At 39.9% G+C, this 23,318-nt stretch overlaps 1 protein-coding gene across 3 annotated transcripts in view; it reads right to left on the reverse strand.

The window, feature by feature from the left end:
• kcnb1 (potassium voltage-gated channel, Shab-related subfamily, member 1) overlaps positions 1–23,318 on the reverse strand; it is a 368,666-nt gene that overhangs the window by 329,953 nt on the left and 15,395 nt on the right. The window contains exon 1 of one of the 3 annotated variants that reach the window (XM_072556638.1): positions 2,827–2,847. The exons of the other annotated variants lie outside the window; for them this stretch is intronic. Within the exon in view, the coding sequence (XP_072412739.1) occupies positions 2,827–2,832 (6 nt within the window). The 5' untranslated portion in view covers positions 2,833–2,847. Of the gene's footprint in view, positions 1–2,826; positions 2,848–23,318 lie in introns of those variants that run through there. 3 annotated transcript variants of the gene reach the window in all.

Below are 23,318 nucleotides of genomic sequence, written 5' to 3' on the forward strand. Positions count from 1 at the left end.
ATCTTTCCAATTTGTATCCAAGCAAAATAGTTCCTCAATATACTAGGAACAGCACCAAATCATGTTTTTCTATTAACTGTTTGCTACATTATCCCCAATCCTTGGCAAAGAAAATATCTACGGCAGGTCTCTCCCTTTAATGCTAACTTCAGATCTCTGATGCAGGTTTGTAATGAGAACATTGCTGCAGGATCAAAAACAGGAGCTGAGATTATAAATCAGGTTCTGACTGACACAAGACATAGAGGGAGACAGCCAACAAGAAGGTGAGTGCTTCAGTTTATGGAAAGCTTTTTAGTGTTTGATAGCTTTTCGTTCAGCATCTTTTGTTGGAACCCTCTTTGGGGAGGTGTTGTCTTAAATGTGGACTGTGATGTAAAAGAAAAATGGTGAAGCTATGTTTAAAAATCCTCTCTCATTTGATCATGCACTGGATAGTCTTAAATGAATATTTAAATCCATCTAGGTTTTCCAAATTAGCGGCTTTACTATTCAAAACCATTAGGAAATGTCCGATTAAGCCTTGGTGGTAAAGTACTTTGAGAACAAGGATCTATAGATCAATTTAGCTCCGTGCCACTTATCCCAGCTGGCAGAATAATTACTTCTGTCACTCCTAGGTTTGAGATTCAAAACAGGACATGTGCATAATCTCTGCTGGCGTACATTGAGAGCGCTGCATTGGTGAAGGTTTTACTTGTCAGATATGACATTAGGCTTAGTCACCACTTTCCTGTTGAGAAAGATTTAAAAGAAACCTAAGGGGCAACTTTTTTCACACAGAGGGTGGTGCACATATGGAATGAGCTGCCAGAGGAAGTGGTGGAGGCTGGTACAATTGAAACATTTAAAAGGCATCTGGATGGGTATATGAATAGGAAGGGTTAATACTGGTAACTATGACTAGTTTGATTTCAGATATCTGGTCAGCATAGACGAATCTGTATCCATGCTGTATGTCTCTATGACTCTATGACTCAATACTGTTTCCCATGTTACCTTCCCAATGCCGTCAAAACCATCAGATTAACAATTTTGTTTTATATTCACTCCTGGGATGTGGGTGTCACAGGCTGGGCCAGCATTTGTTGCTGGTCTCTAGTTGCCCTTGAGAAGGTGGTAGTGAGCTGCCTTCTTGAACTGCTGTAATCCATGTGCGATAGACTGACCCACAATGCCCTTAGAGAGAGAAAATTCCAGAATTTGGTCCAGCAACTGTGAGGAAATGGCAATATGTAGGATGGTGAATGGCTTGGCGGAGAACTTGCAGGTGGTGTTGTTCCCATGTATCTACCACCCTTGTCCTTCTAGATGGAAGTGGTCATGGATTTGGAAGGTGCTGTCTGAAGATCTTTGGTGAATTTCTGCAGTGCATCTTGTACATAGTATACACGGCTGCTACCGAGTGTCAGTCGATGGTGGAGGGTGTGGAAGCTTGATGCCAATCAAGCTGCTGACTTGTTCTGATGTCAAGCTTCTCGAGTGTGGTTGGAACTGCATCCAGTCAGGCAAGTGGCTAATGTTCCATCAGACTCCTGATTTTTGCTGTCTAGATGATGAACAGGCTTTGACGAGTCAATTCCTTGCCATAGAATTCCGAGCCTCTGACCTGCTCTTTCAGCCATTGTGTTTATGTGGCAAGTCTAGTTCAGCTTCTGGTCAATGATAATGCTGATAGTGGAGGATTCATGTCAAGGGGCAGTGGTTAGATTGTCTTTTACTGGAGATGGTCATTGTCTGGCATTTGGGTGGCATGAATGTTGCCAATGCAAAATCTTCCATCTTTATCTGCTTATTGCAGGATATTGATATACATCCTACATAACAACTATGATTGTATTCCACTTTTTGTGGATCAGTCTTGGGAATTATCTTGAGGACCCAATAGCATGTAAAAGCAAGTTCTTTAGCTGTAGTCACGTGAATGAATTTCAATGCACATTTGTTCCTGATTTGAATAGTAATCCTGAAATTATTACTTTTGCAATTTTTTTTTAAAGATTTCCTTCCTAACTGCTCATCTTCCATTAGCAGAAACTCTTTCTTTTTCTGTTATAGGTATCCATATAGGTCCCAACCATGACAACTGGGACCTTCTCCTCCACTCCATACCTGACGTAATGTCCTGAACCCTGTCACTACAGACATGATGTAGGTTTTAATTGTCATTCTGGGATATGGAGAACAATGTCTATTCCCCAACCATAGTCTCCCATACTAAAAGTACTTTTTTGTTTTGCTTCCTCCTTGTTGTTTGAATGATCCCCTGAAATACAGTGCTATGGCTAATGTGGCTATCCTCCCTGCATTTCTTGCTCCCATCCATACAAACTAAAGAACTTTAACTCAATTGGACAACTAAAACTTGGAATTCCTCCAATACTAACTTTTTAATCACCATACCTGTCTCCCCTAGCATGAAACCCTCTTGTCTCTGACCGTGGCCCAATCATCACGATTATGGGTGTGACTGCCCCCAGAACAAAGTGTTCAGGTAAAATGCCTCCCTGATCCATCAGTATCCAAAGCTAAGAATACAGCTCATCACTTCAGAGAGGAAGTTCCTCCATCTGCAGGTTTGGATCACATTCGTGCCCAGAGCTCTCACATGCTGCAGCTGCACACATCATCTGTCATGCTATTTGTTTTGTTTGCATTCAACATCGGTTTCAAGCTTAGAATATCACAATCATTGTTGATAATTATCTGATGGTGTTTAAGAAGTTAAACAATAACTTTGTAATATTTATATATCCTCACCACTGGTTTAAACTACAAATTCAGTTTATAGGAGTAGGCAAAATGCAGAACTCACTAATTACCTACCTGCATGCCAACTTACTGCCTCTTGGGTTCAGCTGCCAGGTCTCACTGCCATCAACTCCTTCTCTTGGACCATCTCTTTTGTGTAAAAAGCCCAAACACAAGTCCTCCCTCATTGCCCAAAATTCTCTCCCTTAAATTCCCAGATTGAAGCAGTCTGCCTTGCTGAACTCAGTCTCAAACTGCACTTTTTGCTCAATTTATTTCATGTGTGTCAGTGAGATTTAGCTTCTAAATATGTGAAATAAAGTCCCTGATTTCCTTGTTCTGCAACAGCTAAGTCTGCCTCTCTTACAATATAATCCTATGCAGCAAATGATCAAAGTCTGAGATAACAGAGGTCAAATTTGCAGTTATCTTCTCAATCTTCCAATGTTAATTTACCAGAAATAGTCTTGGGCTTTTCGTTAAGGATATTAAATTGTTAAATATGGAGATAGCTATTCAATTTTCAATATCTATGTTTTACTTCATGCAGTATCTGACATAATAGAGTTTTATAAATTTCTAATGGTTAATGCGAGTGATTTCTGATTCTGAAGAATGTTGTTTCTACAGATTTCTACTTTTTTGCCTTCTGTTCTGATAAATAGGGCAATTCATCTGACTTTCTTGATATTAAAAATTCAGATGGTACAGGATATACAGCAAATTACCATGAGGGCCACTTATGTATTTATAGTAATATTGTACATTTTTCCACACAATTTTCAATGCATATGCTCTTTTCATTCTTTACATTAACATTTTGTGGCAGCATTCACACAGATAGTGAACTGTTTGATTGTTAACATACATAGATCAAAATAGTTAAACATAAGCAGTAATGAGGTGAGAGTCAGATTCAACTTCAGGGCACAAAATGGACACAAATGGATTAACTGCCTGATATACATACAGTTAAGTCTTTTTCAAGGAAAATAAAATTGGTCATTGTATATGACAACCTGTCAATTCCCTAATGCCCATTTTGGAACTTGAAGCTCACTCACACAAATTATCGAGACATGTCCAAATACCTACTTTTGAAAGTTATTAATGCTTCAAGTAAAACCCAATCCTAATAATGATTTATGCTGGTATATAAAGACATCCCCAACATTCATCAACATATAAATTCTTAATAATGCTCTCATGTATAAGGTCATGTACATTTATGGAAAAGGGTGACATATGAACTGGATTGAATAGATCTTTAATCAAGAAACCTTCAAAAAAGAAACAAACACAGTGTTTGGTGAAATGAAATCTTGCTAGGAAAATTAGAGTTTCGTTTTCTCAGTTTTCTGTGAATTATAACAATACTTTTGTTTTACAGGTAACTGAAACCAGCGCTACTGTGACAAAAAAAAATGAGAAGAAAGATCAGATGGGCATTATACCACTGACTTTAGAATTGGATTTATTTTTTGCATGAGATTCTACTTTTCATACAACAGTTTTTTAAATGTCGTTCTTTCATCTTTTTGCCATTGAATGACAAGGGTTGCATTATGGCATTTTTAAAATTTCCTTCCATATAAAGTATTTCATATGAACCTCACCATACAAATTCAAACTGCCAATACAAGTCAAAAATCTTGAAATCATAGGAAGAAACTAGTAATTACACCCTTCAACCTACAAATGTTACCCAGTAGATGTTCTCCACACAAATTTTCAAAACATCCAAGTTTCCTTAACATCTTTTTATCAACATAGAACCTATAACAAACTTTCATAGAAGCCCTACAGTGTGGCAACAGGCCATTTGGCCCATCAAGTCCACATCAACCCTCTGAAGAGTACTCCCCCTAGACCTGATCCCCTACCCTATTGCTTTACATTTCCCCTGACAAATGCACCTAAGCTACACATCCCTGAACACTATGGGCAATTCAGATTAGCCAATTCACCTAACCTGCACATCTTTGGATTGTAGGAGGAAACTGGAACACTCGGAGGAAACCCACGCAGACAAGGGGAGAATGTTCAAACTCCACACAGACAGTCACCCAAGACTGGAATCTAACCTGTGTCCCTAGTGCTGTGAGGCAGCAGTGCTAACAACTGAGCCATCTTGCCACCCCTATTTCTCCTTTGGGCAGTCAATATGATTTCCATATGCTCAACTATACAAATAAGAATGATTAAATGCCATTAGTGCAAATAGTATCTTTATTTTATAAAATGTAAAGTATTTTTCTGGTCGTGCCTGATTTTAGCCTTTCTCACTGACCTGTCATTACCAAACACGTTACACCAGAATCAGGGTCTTTATTCTACAAATACATCCCAAGCTACCTTGCCTATTCCTGCTCTTCAATTTTCTTTAAATCAAATATTTAATTCCTATCTCAAAGAACTTCAGCATGATTTCACTTTATTGAGGACGTGAATAAATCTTCTTCTTTGAATTATTTAATTGACCTCTTCTTTGGAGTACCCTCAGAGCTCCAAAGTAACACCAGTCATCCTTTTTCTTGTGAGGTGTTTCTTGTCAGACACTATGTTGATGTAAGTGTTGGTGAGCACACAATGAACATTCGTCAGAAGCACAGTGAGTAGGCCTATTATGAAATCACTCAGTGTGCAATACTGACTTAACAGCAGCTGTAACATTTTGGTACATTATACTCCAGTCAACACCTTTTTTAACCTCACACAGGCTGCAAGTGTATTTGACAGTGGGAAGGATATCCAACCAGTGCCATTTGAAGAAATCATCACCTGCAAATAGGCATCGCTTGTGATTGATTCCTTTGGGTTGTTGCTATGATTCTATAAGTGTTTGTTGCCTTCACTTATAGAGTCATACAACATGGAAACAGATTCTTTGGGTCAACCAGTCCATGCTCAACATAATCCCAAACTAAACTAGTCCTTCCAGCCTGCTCCTGGTCCATATCCCTCCAAACCTTTCCTATTCATGTATCTATCCAAATGTCTTTTAAATGTTGTAATTGTTCCCATACCTATCACTTTCTCAGGAAGTTTATTCCACATGCAAACCACCCTCGGTGTAAAAAATTTGCCTCTTATGTCTTTTTTAAATCTCTCTCCTCAGAGATGTGCCTCCTGGTCTGGCAATCCCCCATTCAAGGAATAAGACAATTACCATTAACTCTAACTATACCTCTCATTATCTTATAATCTTCTTTCAGATTGCCTCTCAACCCTCTACACTCCAGTGAAAAAAATCCCAGCTTATCCAGCCTTTCTTTATAACTCAAACCTCCCATACCTGGTAACGTTTGTTACTTCAATTGTTTACAAGTAATGGTCTGACAGGTTTGAAAGAGTTTTTGCTGACTTCAAGGATTCTAAATAAGCCAATAGTTTCCAGAGGAGATTTCCCTTGAAATCCTGCATTATTTGGAGAATGAATAGAGGCCATAACATAAAGCAGAGCAGGACAGGCTGCTGGAAAGAGGGTTGACTCTCAGGTAGACCCAACTGCTCAGATAGAAACATAGAAAATAGGAGCATGAGTAGGCCATTTGGCCCTTTAAGGCTGCTTCACTATTCATTATGATCATTGCTGATCATCCAACTCAGCACCATTTCCTGCTTCTTCCTCAAACCATTTGATCCTTTTGACCCTAAGATACTCAAGGAGCATTTTTTGCACTTAAACTTAAGAGAAGAAAAATACATGAAATGTCAATGTTTCAGTAAGAATATTCTGAGCTTCAATAATGGTGTTCATGCTAAAATCTGCTACTTTCCACAGCCACAATTGCAACCATCTCTCAGAGAATGGACTGCATTACATTACCAGTGGCTGTGAACATGACAATATAATGGCCATGAGTTATTATACATGGAACTCTTTTTAGGCTGGAGCTAGAGATTATTGTAAATCTTAAACTTTGCCATCCACTTTTGGGTAATAGAAGCCAGCTGAGAAATGGTGTGGTTGATGACAAGAACCTCAAACCTGACACAAGCTCATGGTCTGTCTGGCAGTAGTGTTACCAATCCATCAGAGATGTAGGTAATGTATTATCTAGTAATAAGAATTGATGGCAGCATCCTATAAGTGACAAAGATCACTCATGCTGTTACTGCGTAATAGCAACACAAAATGTCTAGCTTTCGCTGTTGCTCAAATTCTTGAGACACCTTCCTTTTCGTGAGTTTATTGAGATCATGTGACGTCAGGGTCAGTTCCATGATGGAAGTCCAGGCTGAAGTGAACAGTAAAGAAAAAGTATTTTTGAGCTACTTTTTATGTCTTAAAAGCTGCTTCAGAGATGTACAGAGATCACCATCATTGTTTTCAAGTTGGGAATATTGAGGTTGTATGATATATTGCCACAAGTTTAGAAATTAGGATTAGAAATTTCTTGGAACAAATTTTAAAAATATCTACACTAAGCACAAAGACTCTGATCTCCTAAATAGAAACCTTGTCAGTTGAAATATTCCAGGCTGAACAGAAATCAGCCTCTACTGGAATTTGAGGGCTGTGTAATCCATCATTTTCACAATGAGGTTGTGCAGCTCAGTCACATTGTAATAAATCTGTTCATTTTCTACAACTGATCGTTCTGCAATTTACACAGATACTGAACAGGACTTTGCAGATGACAGGGTTTCCCACTTTAATTATTGCCAGCTGACAACTCAGTGGTGAATGTATCCCCACTGATAACACCTGCCCCACAGCCATTTTATGCTCCAAAAATTGTTATTTGGCTGCAACAAGGCTTCTAACTATTACTTGGGAGGAAGTCCCAGCTCAGAAAGCCAGTAGCCAATCTGATTGGCAATTAGCTCTGTTGTTCTGACAGCATCAGTATCAGCAGTTGCCAGGAATGGGATAAAGCAGTCTTCAGATTCAATGTCCTCGAGTCCAAGACCAGCCATCCATCTGTGTTTGGGTCATGGGGTCTTGATGAAATAACAAGCGCAGAGGATGCAGGCACAGAAGGCAGGCCTTATTAGGGATGGGGGGTCACCTGATGCAGAAAGAAGACTGAGGGACATGACCACTCCCTCCCACCAAACTTTTAAATGAAAAATGTACCAATGACCTTGAAACCGTTATTGATTGTCGTAAAAACCCATCTGGTCCACAAACATCCTTAAGAAAATAATACTACTGTCTTTATTTGCTCTGGCCTACATGTGACTCCAGATCCAGAGCAATGTGGTTGACTCTTAACTGACCTATGAAATTGACTATCTAACCATTCAGATGCCTCAGCCAGCAGCAAGTCTCAAAACAATAATGGAACGGGATGGACCACTTGGCATTGGCTGAGGCACTGAAATTAGACCATACAAAGTAGGAACAGCAGTAGGCCATTCAGTCCCTCATGTCTGCTCCAGCATTCCATAGGATCATGACTGATCCGACATTCTTCACTCCCATTTCCCTTGTAACCTTTGATTTCCCTACTGATCAAGGATATGTCTATCTCAGCCTGAAGTATACACAAGGACTCCGCCCACATATCTCTCTGTGACAAGAAGTTCCAAAAGACTCACAGCTCTCCTCAGAGGTCCCCAGCATCATAGATGCCAATCTTCAGTCAATTTTGATTCACTCCATGTGACATTAAGAAATGGTTGGTGGCACTGAATACTACAAAGGCAATGGACTCTTGCTGAGATATTTGTATCATCGATAGTCACAGGTGAGGTGCCAGAAGACTGAAGATTTGCTTACGTTGTGCCGCTGCTTAAGAAGGATGGTAAGGACAAGCCAGGGAACTATAGGCAAGTGAGCCTGACGTCGGTGGTGGGCAATTTGTTGGAGGGAATCCTGAGGGACAGGATGTACATGTGTTTGGAAAGGCAAGGACTGATTAGGGATAGTCAGCATGGCTTTCTGCATGGGAAATCATGTCTCATAAACTTGATTGAGTTTTTCAAAGAAGTAACAAAGAGGATTGATGAGGGCAGAGTGGGAGATGTGATCTATATGGATTTCAGTAAGGCTTTCCACAAGGTTCCCCATGGGAGACTGATTAGCAAGGTTAGATCTCACGGAATACAGGGAGAACTAGCCATTTGGATACAGAACTGGCTCAAAGGTAGAAAACAGAGGGTGGTGGTGGAGGCCTGTGACCAGTGGAGTGCCACAAGGATTGGTGCTGGGTTCTCTACTTTTTGTCATTTACATAAATGATTTGGATGCGAGCATAAGAGGTACAGTTCGTAAGTTTGCAGATGACACCAAAATTGGAGGTGTAGTGGACAGCGAAGAGGGTTACCTCAGATTACAACAGGATCTGGACCAGATGGCCAATGGGCTGAGAAGTGGCAGATGGAGTTTAATTCAGATGAATGCGAGGTGCTGCATTTTGGGAAAGCAAATCTTAGCAGGACTTATACACTTAATGGTAAGGTCCTAGGGAGTGTCACTGAACAAAGGGACCTTGGAGTGCAGGTTCATAGCTCCTTGAAAGTGGAGTCACAGGTAGATAGGATAGTGAAGAAGGCGTTTGGTATGCTTTCTTTTATTGGTCAGAGTATTGAGTACAGGAGGTGGGAGGTCATTTTGGGCTGTACAGGACACTGGTTAGGCCACTGTTGGAGTATTGTGTGCAATTCTGGTCTCCTTCTTATTGGAAAGATGCTGTGAAACTTGAAAGGGTTCAGAAAAGATTTGCAAGGATGTTGCCAGGGTTGGAGGATTTGAGCTATAGGGAGTGGCTGAACAGGCTGGGGCTGTTTTCCCTGAAGCGTTGGAGGCTGAGGGGTGACCTTATAGAGGTTACAAAATTATGAGGGGCATCGATAGGGTAAGTAGGCAAAGTCTTTTCCCTGGAGTCGGGGAACTAGAGGGCATAGGTTTAGGGTGAGAGGGGTAAGATACAAAAGAGACACAACGAACAACTTTTTCGCGCAGAGGGTGGTATGGGTATGGAATGAGCTGTCAGAGGAAGTGGTGGAGGCTGGTACAATTGCAACATTTAAGAGGCATTAGGAGGGGAATATGATTACGAAGGGTTTGGAGGGATATGGGCCAGGTGCTGGCAGGTGGGACTAGATTGGGTTGGGTTATCTGGTCGGCGTGGACAGGTTGGACCGAAGGGTCTGTTTCCATGCTGTACATCTTTATGACACTATGACTCCCTCACAATATTTCTGCAATTATTGTTGCAGAACTAGGGATCTGTGCTCCAGTTGTGTCTGTGACCAAAGCCAAACTGTTCCAGTACAGCCACAACACTGGCATCGACCCAATAATGTAGAAAGCTGCCCAGATCTGTCCTGTACACAAAAAAAAGTCGAATCAGGCCAAATACTGAACCATCACTCTGCTCTTGATCATCAGTAAAGTGATGGAAAATACCATCAATAGTGCTTTCAAGCAGCACTGGTTCGACAATACCTGCTCGCTGATGCTCAGTTTGGTTTGACCAGGGCCATTCAGCTGCTGATCTCAGAATTTAGTTCAAACACGGACAGAAGATCTGAATTTCAAAAGTGAGACGAAAGTGACTGCCATTGAAATCAAGGCTACATTTGATTATGTTTAACATTAAGGAGGGCCTGTTAATATCAAAGTCAATGGGAACCAGGCAGAAATATCTCCACTGCTTGGAGTCATACCGAACATAATGAGAGATGGTTGTGGTTATTGAGAGTCAGTCATCTCAGCTACAGGGCATCCCTGTAAGAATTCCTCAGGATAGTGTCCTCAGCCCAACCATCTTCAGCTATTTCACCAATGACCTTCCTTCCATTATAAGGGTCAAGGGTGGGAATGATTGCCGATGATTGCACAATGATCATTGCTATTTGCAACTTCTCAGATATTGGAGCAGTTGGGGTCCAATGCAGTTATACCTGCTTTGGACTGACAAATAGTAAACCTGTGCTGGACAAGTGCCATGCAATGTCTATCTCCAACAACAATCACATCTTGGTATTCAAAGGCATACCATTGCTGAATCTTACACCAACATCATCCTGAGGATTACCACTGACCAGAAACTGAAATGAACTATCTGTATAAATTTTGTGGTGACAAGAGCTACTCACAGCAAGCCTGCAGCAATTAACTCACCTCCTGTCTCCAAAAGACTGTCCATCATCTACAACATATAAGTCAGGAGTGTGATGGAAGACTCTCCCACTTGCCTGATGAATGCAGCTCCAATAATACTCAAGAATCCAATTCAAGACAAAGCAACTCTCTCGGTTAGCATTAGATCCACTCCCTCCATCACCAATGTTCAGGAGAAGTAGTGTGCACCATCTACAAGATGCACCATAGAAATTCATCAAGGCTCCTCCGATAGCATCTTCCAAACCCACAACCACTACCATCTGCAAGGTCAAGAGCAGCAGATGCATGAGAATATTATCACCATCCTGATTTGAAAATATGTTGCCATTCTTTCAGTGTCAGGGGATTAAAAACCTGGAGCACCCTAACCGAATTTTGGGTGTAATTAAATCAATGGACCGCAGTGGCTCAAGGTGGTACCTTTTCAATGGGAAATAGGGTTGGGCAATAAATAATGACCCAGCCATAAATGTCTGCTACCCGTTAAATGAAGGAGACAAAATAAAAGGCCCCACATGCCTAACCTAAAATTGCTGGCAGGTTGTATCATACAGGAGGGCTAATTAGAGAGCGGAGAACTCCTTGGCTTTCCCGGTCCCATTTTTTTTTAAAGCTAATTGGTTAGGGGACCATAATATTCTGCCCATTGTATTTTGTTTGAGAATTAGAACAAATCAGAAAATATAATATTAAGCTTTTTTGGCTTGAACTATCTGTAAATACAGCATATTCAATACAAAAATGAAAACATCAATAAACAACAAACAACAATGGTTGCTAATCAAGCAAAAAATTGATCAAATGCAACTAACAAGGTAACTCATAAATCAAGTGTATTAATTCCTACAACATTTGGTTTAGCTGTCTACATTCCTCTAGTTAATTTCAAATAAGCTTGAAACAGTCTAGAACAATTTAGTTGGTTCACTAAAGGCTGTGATTATTGAGTATCACAATGATATAATACAAGTAAATGCATCAATAAATACAGGCCTTACCCAACCATGTCTAGACACATGACTGACTCCACTGCCTCTTAAGAAATTTTAAACATTGTTGGATTGATGATTCTTTATAATTTAATATGCATAAGGAATCACATCATGCAGCAGTGGAAGAATACCAGTTTGAATCTGATGTGATCCACAGATGAGTTTTTAATGCCTGAGGTAGTATGTCCCACTTCCCAACAGAAGACACATGGGACTAATGTAATGGAAAGTGATGCTGGAGCACCAAATTGTGACCTAAGGCCTATTCCTTAACTGATACCATCAACACGGACATGGCAACTGGAACTTCAGCAGCTTTGAAGCCTGTACAGCAATTATTGTTTCAAAAGGCCCTGAGTTTTATTCGAATAAGGCCAGAATCCAAACATTCAACTTCATATCTGAGCAACAGCACTAGTTACTGAAGTCAAGGCCCAAATTCAGAGACACTTTCTCCAAGTTGCTCCTGTCCTTTGGAAACAGTTACATAGATTGACTTCCGATGGGTGATTCTTGAAAGTTTTTTTTTAAATACATAAATCCAGGGAATCTTTGGAAACTGTAGCAGTTGAAGGAAAAACAAAACTGCCCTTTCAGAACCGTTTGTGTGCCTTTGAAACAATATATCAAATATTTATAAGTATCGGTCTTTTGTTATTATGGAAAGCTAGATCACTGGGATCAGCGGAGTCATTTATTCACCCCAATATCCACTTCTTGAGGATTTTGTAGGGACCCCATTCGTCCCATGATGAGGGAAGAGTCATCCAGAACTTGTCTACGTCGCCAACAAACTGGCGGTGAGTACTAACAGTCCCTTTGATCTCCAGTGGTCTATGTTTCTGTGATCTATTAATTATTTTTCCAATCCCAATGAAAAAAAAATTCATTGCAAGTCTTAGAGATGATCACATCCTGTCCTTACACAATTTTAAACATGCTGCAAGGTCATGTCCACATATATCATTGACCCGAGGCTGCTGTTGAACAAATTGTCCACAGAGAAGGCCATGAGATATCTCTATTATTGATTCCCAGTGCTTTGGCTGAATGACATTTCTTTATATGCTCAGTTGGTAGGTGTTGCATCTCTCATCAGCAGTCTCCCACAAGGAGAACGGTAAAGAAGTCTGACTTCAGCATTCAATTTATCAGCTCCACACCAGAAATGTAAGATTTTCAAAACAATCTTAAGCCTAAGCCAAAAGATGAACAAACAAATACTGTTCACTGACTAGATTCAATGAGCTGACACCTCTCCCCACTTTCAAATGGGCAGTCAAGTTATGAAGATTGATTATCATCAGCACATGATGACCCAACAATTCAAAGACTACTCACTTCCTTCAGTTCATAGATCGGCATTCATATATTTCGTAAAGTTGTAACTCAGACACACGTAAATAGCTCTCAACAGTTAGCTTAAGTTGTTCATCAGTAAGTGGTATCTCTGGGACTCTTGACACAAGAGTACGAATGATCTTTGAAATGTAACCAAATAGTAAGTATGATTAAATTTGTGTTTTCTGTTTCAATAAAGGGCAATGTTAACTGTTTTTAAATGGATTATTGATCTGCAATTGTATTTTTGAAAGCCATTGTATTTTTGGCAAGAAACATGAGCATTTTTGAAAAGCATGTCCTTTATTGTTAAGAGGTGCCTAATAGGTAAATTCTGCACGTCATGTGGGATCTCATCACAGTGAATGATTTTAAAAAAGTCCATTTTGTTGTTATTTACAAGATTGTTGAAAACAAAATCAATGATGCTGCAAAGCTCATCTTCACCGAAGTTGTGATTCAGCATAGCAAATACTTTCACCTTACAAGCTATATCCTTTATTGTTATAAAGATGAGAGATTTAGGAAAGGATCAAAACATTGAAGTACATTTGTGTTGATCCAAGTTCATTACACTCAGGAACATAGGTCTTGATTTAACGTTCCCTCAGTGGGGTGTTGGGGAGGGGGATTCATTAAATCTAGTAATTGACTCGCCCACTGCCTTTCCCCATCTCCCATTACAATTAATTCTCATTCATTTCCACTTATGAGCCTCATTCCACTGCCACAAGAGATCCACACCAAGAGGCCAGCTTGGCAGGTTTCCCTCCATGGGAAGCTGGTGGGGAGGGATTCTTTGACAGCAGACCGACAGGGTTCATTAGAGCTCCCCACCACTCAACAAAGATTATCCTCTCCTTGGGTTGCTCTCTCCCATGGCCTCTCAAACTTCAGATCCCCACCCATCAGGAACCCTTAAAATTACTTCTGCAAAGACCACCTCTATGGCAAGTGAATTACATGGATTCATCTAGGTAGGAATGCTAACTAGCTATCCTTTTAAACACCAACACCACTCTATTTTGAAATTAAATAGGCAATTTAACATATAGCCATAACTAAAATTTGACGTTTAACACTTTCCAGCAATACTTAAAGACTAACCGTCTACCAATTGTCAACACAGGAGCTCTTATCTATGCTTACAAGTCTGAATATCTAGCACCTCCTCCCAGGAAATCAACTTTTGACAACAAAATCATTCAAGCTTGATCAGGGAGAATTCAGAATAGGTCACATGACTCCTTCATTCCACTATTTTACCCTAAATCAAAGAGGAAGTGCCAAATCATCATAATGTTATAACCTTAGTTTTTGTAACAGTTAACTGAATATTCTTATCTTATTCCAAATTATTGGATGCTTACTTAACTAACTTAAAACTGAGAGTTCAGCTACAAAACAGCAATGACAGCAAGAAATACTTGCATCTGATAATCTATAGAAAATGCAATTGAAGAAGGCCACTAGGTTTAATAAACAAAGTTCTTTAGAAAAGGGTTGTTGTGAAACATTAATTTTTAACTTACTTTCAATCTCTACAATTTGAGATTAGATCAGTCTCTAAAAAGGTACGAAGTGACAACTGGCAGAGCAAGCTGGTTTCCTGTACAAAAAGTCTAGACCCAGTTTAAGGCTGAGACCATCATATAAATGGAGTCACCAACTGAGGAATCAGTCTGAATTCTTGATACCACACATCAGTTTCTAGCATGAGGAAATTTGACTTATTCCTCTGCTAATCTGGACATAAGTATGTCCTGGGGTTTGGGTCTGGAGGGCATAGGGAAATAAAGTGGAAGGTTGAACCCAGACTGGCAGGAGATCACAATAATTTATTGGAGCCAGTATGAGCACTCCTCTTGCTTCTGGCTCCATACAAATAGAAAAAAAACTTCTTTGAGTCATATTTCAAGTGGTCAGAATCCATTCCTTTCAGGATTGCTTCTTAGACCATTCAAGATCCAGAAAATTGAGTCAAATACTTGCAGGACATACATCACCTACTTCACCTCACCCACATCCTTGTCCATATTACCAAACATATCCTCTTCCCTATGCCAGGCTGTCCCTGTCCCATCATTGTGTGTTCTTTAAAGGAGTTAAGATCCTAACTACATCATAAGACTCTGATTCAACGAATCAAGGGACCTACAACCTGATCACACAGGATAAGCTATTAGCAAAATGTTCGTGGCTGCAGCATCAGCGATGATGAACCAACAAATTACCTATCATAAATCAAAGCCATTAACAACAATTTAATGCCAGTTAAGTCAGTTAAAACTAATTATATTCTGAGCGCTGTCCATTTACCTTCCTACCTGCTGTATTCCTGATGAAGGGCTTTTGCCCGAAACGTCGATTTTCCTGCACCTCGGATGCTGCCTGAACAGCTGTGCTTTTCCAGCACCACTCTAATCCAGAATCTGGTTTCCAGCATCTGCAGTCATTGTTTTTATGTTCCTACCATTCCCACCTTTATATCACTTTGTTCTCCTTTTCAGATTGCCCATTCAATAAATAGATACTACAGTCTTCCTTACTGTACCAGCACTCACCTTATCCTTTATTCTCTCCTGCACCATTACCATAACTGTTATTGGTTCCCGCAATGCTGCTTATGAGAGACCTATTCATATCTAAATAGTTCTTTCCATGTCTTCATACTTGACTTGTTCTATATAGAGATTTTTGTGGTGATTTCATAATTCAACTTTGTTTTTGAAAAGAGAAATCAAATAATTAATGAGGAAGAAAATTGCCAGTCTATCTTTTTCTCTGTTTGTTTTGTCTGTGTGGGGTATCTGTGTCTGAGTTGTAAGTAATTAGCATTGGCCTGTTCCAACTGTCACAGTATTCATTACCTGCACCAACACCAGCTTTCGGAATTCCCAAGCAGAAACAGGAAGTGTTGTAAACTCACAAAAGCTTGGTCAGCGCTGATAAAGAGAATAGATAAGATTCTGATACTGTCTACTCTGTACCTGGGAAATCAAGAGCTGTTTAGGTGACCACTCTACAGGATACCTTCATTCTATTCATTAGCATGAACCTGAGCAACCCGTTCCACACCACCTTAACAAATGTTCACAGTGGTCTTGTAGTTAGAATGCTTGCTTTACTCTTGATTCAGAATTAAGATGTGCCCAAAGCAGCTAGCAACTAGTAACTGGAAGGATTCTGTAATAAATGTATTAGCAACACACGGTTGTGCATTTTTGAGACTGGGAATGGAGTATGAATGAAATCAGTGTTTTTTATTGAATATGTACAACATAATGCTTTGTGTTAAATAGCCTTGTGAGAATTATTTTTAACAATTTTATTTAAAACAATTGCTTTGAGCATTCAGTTGATGAATGAATAATCTTTCTAGCTTTATTTTATTTCCAGTTGTCTCCTCCATGTACTATAATTTGAGATTCACAATTCAAAAATTACAGAAATCGATTTCTATGAATCAGTCATATTATGCATTGATTTTCCATATTATTTGAGTGACTGCAAATAAAATAAATACAACTGATTATAAATTCCCTCCATGTTCTCATTAGTCTAGATGTACTACATGCTGACACCTGAACCAGACAGCAAAAAAAATTGGAGTTCCCAAGAAACTCAGTAATGATAATGTTCAATAAAGAAAAAGCTTTAATATGACATTTATTATATAAATGGCTGTATGTTTTATGGTGAGAACAGCAATAAGGATTTTATAACTTGGAGATATGAGAGAAGAAAAAAATAAAATTTGGCTCCCACTCAATCACAAGAAAATAGAAGCAAGTCTGAGAGGAGCCAAATGCATTTTCATTATGGGAAAATTGTAACCTTTCTAAAGAGGGCTATGAAAAAAACAATTGTGATATTTAAGCACATTTGTAATTTAATTTCAAATGAATGGATTTAAATTTGTAAAAAAGTTATTTTTAAACAGACATGAAAGGAATATGCTGCTGTTTTCTTTTCTCAAAGGTGAGTATTTAAATATTTTCGAGGAGAAAGTGAGGACTCCAGATGCTGGAGATCAGAGCTGAAAATGTGTTGCTGGAAAAGCGCAGCAGGTCAGACAGAATCCAAGGAACAGGAGAATCGATGTTTCGGGCATAAGCACTTCTTCAGGAATGAGGAAAGTGTGTCCAGCAGGCTAAGATAAAAGGTAGGGAGGAGGGACTTGGGGGAGGGGCGTTGGAAATGCGATAGGTGGAAGGAGGTCAAGGTGAGGGTGATAGGCCGGAGTGGGGTGGGGGCGGAGAGGTCAGGAAGAAGATTGCAGGTTTGGAAGGCGGTGCTGAGTTCGAGGGATTTGACTGAGACATCTTCTGCCTAGGAACCCTCCAACCACAAGGGATGAACTCAGATTTCTCCAGTTTCCTCATTTCCCCTCCCCCCACCTTGTCTCAGTCAAATCCCTCGAACTCAGCACCGCCTTCCTAACCTGCAATCTTCTTCCTGACCTCTCCGCCCCCACCCCACTCCGGCCTATCACCCTCACCTTGACCTCCTTCCACCTATCATATTTCCAACGCCCCTCCCCCAAGTCCCTCCTCCTTACCTTTTATCTTAGCCTGCTGGACACACTTTCCTCATTCCTGAAGAAGGGCTTATGCCCGAAACGTCGATTCTCCTGTTCTTTGGATGCTGCGCTTTTCCAGCAACACATTTTCAGCTATTTAAATATTTTGCTGATTATTAGCTAGAAATCCCATAACAGAATGAGTTACATACTTAACAATCGGGGCACTGCTTATTGAACCAATGCACAAATACTAACAGTGAAAACAAATCAATCAGCATTTCAACAAGGTTGTGCTTGGCTTCCACCAGCAACATTTAGTGCTGGTTTGAAGATACCACAAAACCTCAAACTTGACAAGAGTTCACTAATTCATAGACATTTACTCTGGGCCTCTTTGTGATGGCATCAGAGGGCCATTCTATCTCCTGACAATCAAAAAAATTCAAACATTTATTCACATACTAGCATCTGATTTCTGTCACTATAAGCTGATAAAATACATTTGCTGCAACAAAAGCGCTGTTATTTGTTTGGTTGGCTGACATAGTCATTCAGGAATGAGGACCCAGGCATACTAACATCTACCATGATTGTTTCATGCAGGATTGTTTGCAAACTATTACTTTTAGGAAATGGAACATGAAATACTGAAGACTGGGAATCACAAATCACTGATCACTTGGGTTTTGGACTTGCTGCAGTTATTTTCATGCATCAGTAGTTCATATGAGGCTAAAAGAATGGCCATAATGCAGTGATGTTTGCCATTATTGATTTGTTATTTTTATACTATTTCTTAGACCATAAGACATAGGAACAGAAGTAGGCCATTTGACCCACCAGGTCTGCTGTGTGGAGAATGTGCAAACGACACAGTTACTCAAGACTGGAAACAAACCTGGGTGCTTTGTGCTATGAGACAGCAGTGATAACCACGATGCCCCCTCTTTGTACATCAACATTTTACAATCTATCACCAGTTAAATAATACCCTACCCCTCCATTTTCCCTACCAAAGTGAATAAATTCAGATTTATCTACATTATGCTGCATCTGTTATGCATGAGCCCACTCACAACTTGTCAAAATTGCATTGGACCCTCTTTAATATTTAATATTAAATTTCCTCATTCAAATCTTTGCTATACTTTGTGACTAGCTGGGGCCCAAGCACTGGTTACTGTGATACCACACCAGTCACCACCTTCCACTCATGCTCTCTATTTCGAGTCTGCTAACTAACTCTTAATTTATGAGAGCATGCTGTCATAGTTGTGGGTATGTTCACCGACCTGGGAAGTTGACTTGCAACGTTTCGTCCCCTGTCTTCAGTGCTTCGGAGCCTCCTATGAAGTGCTGCTGTAATTCTTCTAGAATTTATTTGGTTCAGTTCCTGCTACTTCCGGTTGCTGGTTTTGGTTGTTCATTGTAGTGGCCGATATATTGGGTCTAGGCCAATGTGCTCGTTGACGGAGTCCACGGCTGAGTGCCATGCTTCTAGAAATTCCCTGGCTGTCCTCTGTTTAGCTTGTCCTATGATTGTTGTGTTGTCTCAGTCAAATTTGTGGTCCTTGTCATCTGTGTGTATGAATACTAGTGACAGCTGGTTATGGCATTTAGTGGCTAGTTGGTGTTCACAGATGCGGATTGCTAGTTGTCTGCCTGTTTGCCCCATATGGTGTTTCGTGCAGTCTTTGCATGGAATCTTGTAAATTACATTAGTCCCACACACATGATAGGTCTTTTGCCTGTGAGAGTTGTCCGAGTGTGGCTGTCGATATCTGGGCTGTCATGAACCCGAGTGGTCGGAGATGTCTGGCTGTAACTTCTGAGATTTGTTTTAAGTAAGGTGCCATGGCTAGTGAGTTAGGTCATGTCATGTCCTCATTGCATTGTTTGTCTGTTAGGTATCTGTGGATGAAGTTGCAGGGATATCTGTTCTTGGCGAATACTCTGTAGTGTTCTTCTGCTTCCCTTTGTAGATTGGGAGTGCCGCAGTCTGTTGTAGCCCTATTTTCACACTGGCCACTACAACGAACAACCGGAACCAGCAACTGAAAGCAGCAGAAATGGAACCAAATAAATTTCAGAAGACACATTAGAGCAATGCTTTACAGGAGGTTTGAAAGCACTGAAGATGTCACCTAAGCAGGGGATGGAACATCTGCAAATCAACTTCCCAGCTCAGTGAACATACCCATAACTATGACAACTGGCATTCGAGCTACAAATCTTTACGCAAACCTTGAATGAGAGTATACTACAACCAATCCTATGTGTTTTGAATTTGCGCAATAATCTCTTCTGTGGTCCTTTAACAAAAGCTTTCTAAAGTTCCAAATACACATCACACCCGTTATCTACTCTACTAGTTACATAACCGACAAACTTCAATAGACTTATCACATGTGGCTTCCTTTTTATAAACTTCATATTGACTTTGTGATTCCATTGATAGTTTTTAAATGTCCTGTTATCACAGCCTTTCTTATAGACTTCAGCTTTTTCCTTACTGTTGCTGTTAGGCTAACCAGTCAGTAATTTCTTGTTTTCTCCCTCCTTCCTTTCGTAACTAATTGTCTTACATTTGCTGCCAGTGAATCTGCTGGGACTGTTCCAGAATCTACAGGGTTTTGGAAGATGAAATTCAACACATGTATTATCTCCATGACCACTTCCTTTCATACCCTGGGACAGATTTTCAGATCCTGGACATTTATCAGCTTTCAATCACATTAATTTTTCCATCACTTTTTTAATGAAGAAAATACTAATATCCTTTAATTCCTCCTTCCCAATGTTCTTTCTGAGTCCCTAGCAACTTTGAAAAGCTGTGTCTTCTTTTGTATAGAGTTTTCTAAAATAGTTCAAATAAAATAAAGAACTGTGGATGGCGAAAATCTGAAAAAAAATACAGAAATTGCTGGAGAAATTCAGCAGATCTGGCAGCAACTGGGCAGTGACAGCAGAGTTAATTACTTGAAAAGTTAACTCTGCTTTCTCCACAGATGCTGCCAGACCTGCTGAGTTTCTCCAGAAATTTCTGTTTTGCTAATTAAAATAGTTGTTTAATCTGACACTTTATTTACGATTATCAATTCTCCCATTTCAGACTATAAAGGTACATTTGTCTTCAGTAACCATCATTGTTTTACATTCTTGTAGAAACTGTTACAATCAACTTTTATATTCTTTGTAAGTTTAATTTCAAGTTTAAAAGGAGAAACTATGCCTTGGTCCTTCTTTCCTGAAATCTAAACTGCTCCCAATACTCAAGCTTGCTACTTTTCCTTATAATTTTATTTGACACCTCTTTGAATCTAATGCATATCTTTAATTTATTTTGTTAGCTATCATTGGGCCACTTTTCCTGTTGTGTTCCTTCCCCTGCAAAGTGTGCATAACTGTTGCAGTGCATGCATTTTTCTTTAAATATTAGCCATTGCCTAACCACCATCGTGCTTTTCAATGAAATGACCTAATCTATCACAGCTAACCCATCTTTAAGACCTTTACTGTTTCCTTTACATAGGTTTATGACTCCAGCTTTGGATTGGACTGCATCACATTTGACGTCACTGAAGAATTCTATCACATTGTGGTCACCTGTTAGACCATAAGACATAGGAGCAGAAATTAGGCCACTCAGCCCATTGATTCTGCGTAGCCATTCAATCATAGTTGATAGGTTTCTGAACCCCATTTTCCTGCTTTTTCCCCATAATCCATGATCCCCTTGACAATCAAGAACCTGTCTATCTCCATCTTAACAATACTCAATGACCTGGCCTCCACAGCCTTCCGTGACAAAGAATTTCATCGATTCACCACTCTCTGGATAAAGAGGTTTCTCCTTATCTCCATTCTAAAAGGTCTTCTCTTTACTCTCAGGCTGTGCCCTCAGGTCCTAGTCTCTCCTACCAATGGAAACATTTTCCTAACATCTACACTGTTCAGCCCATTCAGTATTCTGTATGTTACAATTAGATCCCCCCTCATCCTTCTAAACTCAGTCAAGTATAGACACAGAGTCCTCAAACGTTCCACGTATGTTAATTTTTTCATTCCTGGGACCATTCTCATGAGCCTTCTCTGAACCCACTCCAGGGCCAGTACATTCTTCCTGAGATATTGGGCCCAAAACTGTGCACAATACTCCAAATGTGGTCTGATCAGAGCCTTATAGAGCCTCAGAAGTACAGTCCTCTCAAAATAAATGCCATAATTGCATTTGCCTTCCTAACTACTCACTCAACCTGCAAATCTACCTGAGAACTCAGGACTAGAATTCCCAAGTCCCCTTGCACTTCAAACTTCTGAATTTTCTCCCCATTTAGAAAATAGCCCATGCTTCTATTCTTCTTACCAAAGTGCATGACCTCACATTTTCCCATGTTGTACTCCATCTGTCACTTCTTTGCTCATTCTCCTAACCTGTCAAATCTTTCTGCAGTCTCCTGCCTCCTCAATTCTACTTGTCCTACCTATCTTTGTATCATCTGCAAACCTAGCCAGAATGCCCTGAGTTCCTTCGTCTGGATCATTAATGAATGAAGTGGAAAGTGGTGGTCACAGCACTGATCTTTGCAGAACACCACTTGTCACTGGTTACCATCCTGAAAAAAACTCTTTTATTCCCCCTCTCTGCTTTCTGCCAAACAGCCAATCTTCTATCCATGCTAGCACCTTGCTTCTAACACCATGGGCCCTTATCTTACTCAGCAGCGTCCTGTGCAGCACCTTGTCAAAGGCTGTCTTGAAGTCCAGGTATATAACATTCATTGGCTCTCCTTGGTCTAAGCTGGTCATTACTTCCTTAAAGACTTCTAACAGATTTTCCAGGCAGGATCTCCCCTGAATGAAACCATGCTAACATTTCTCTATTTTACTGTACACTTTCCAGTGTTCATAAGTCTCATCCTTCACAATGAACTCCAAAATCATACCCACAGGCAAATCAGCCTGTGATTTTCTATCTTTTGCCTTACTCCCTTTTTAAACAAGGGTGTCATGCTCATGATTTTCCAATTCTCTAGAACCCTCTTTGCCTCTAGCAATTCCTGAAAGATCACCACTAACACCTTGACTTTCTCTTCAGCTATCTCCTTTAAAAATCTGGGGTTTAGTACATCTGGTCCAGGTGATTTATCCACCTTCAGTCCATTCAATTTGTCTAGCACCTTCCCTTTGGTGATGTCCACCATACTCAGCTCTGCTCACTTACTGTCTTGAACTTCTTACAACAAGATTATTAATTAACCCCTTGTTATCATACAAAACAAAATCTCAAATTGCCTAATCGCTAGTTGGTTATCAACGGAATAATCTAAAAATAATCTTGCAAGCACTCCAGGATTGCATCTGCCATGGTACAATTGCTAATGTGGCTTGCTAAGTCTATATTTAGATTAAAGTCCTTTATGATTACTGTTGCACTCTGGTTGCATGCATACTAATTTCCATTCAATGTCATCTCTGACCTTAGCATTATTGTTTGGAGGACCATAGACAACTCCCACTCATGCTCTTCACCATGCATTGTATTTTAGCTTCACTCAGACTGATCTTACTTTTACATTTTCTGCATCATTATCCTTTCTTGCCACTGCACAGATTTTATCTTTCAGTA

This window comes from Chiloscyllium punctatum, chromosome 37 (assembly GCF_047496795.1).
Source record: "Chiloscyllium punctatum isolate Juve2018m chromosome 37, sChiPun1.3, whole genome shotgun sequence".
Taxonomy (NCBI): Eukaryota; Metazoa; Chordata; class Chondrichthyes; order Orectolobiformes; family Hemiscylliidae; genus Chiloscyllium; species Chiloscyllium punctatum.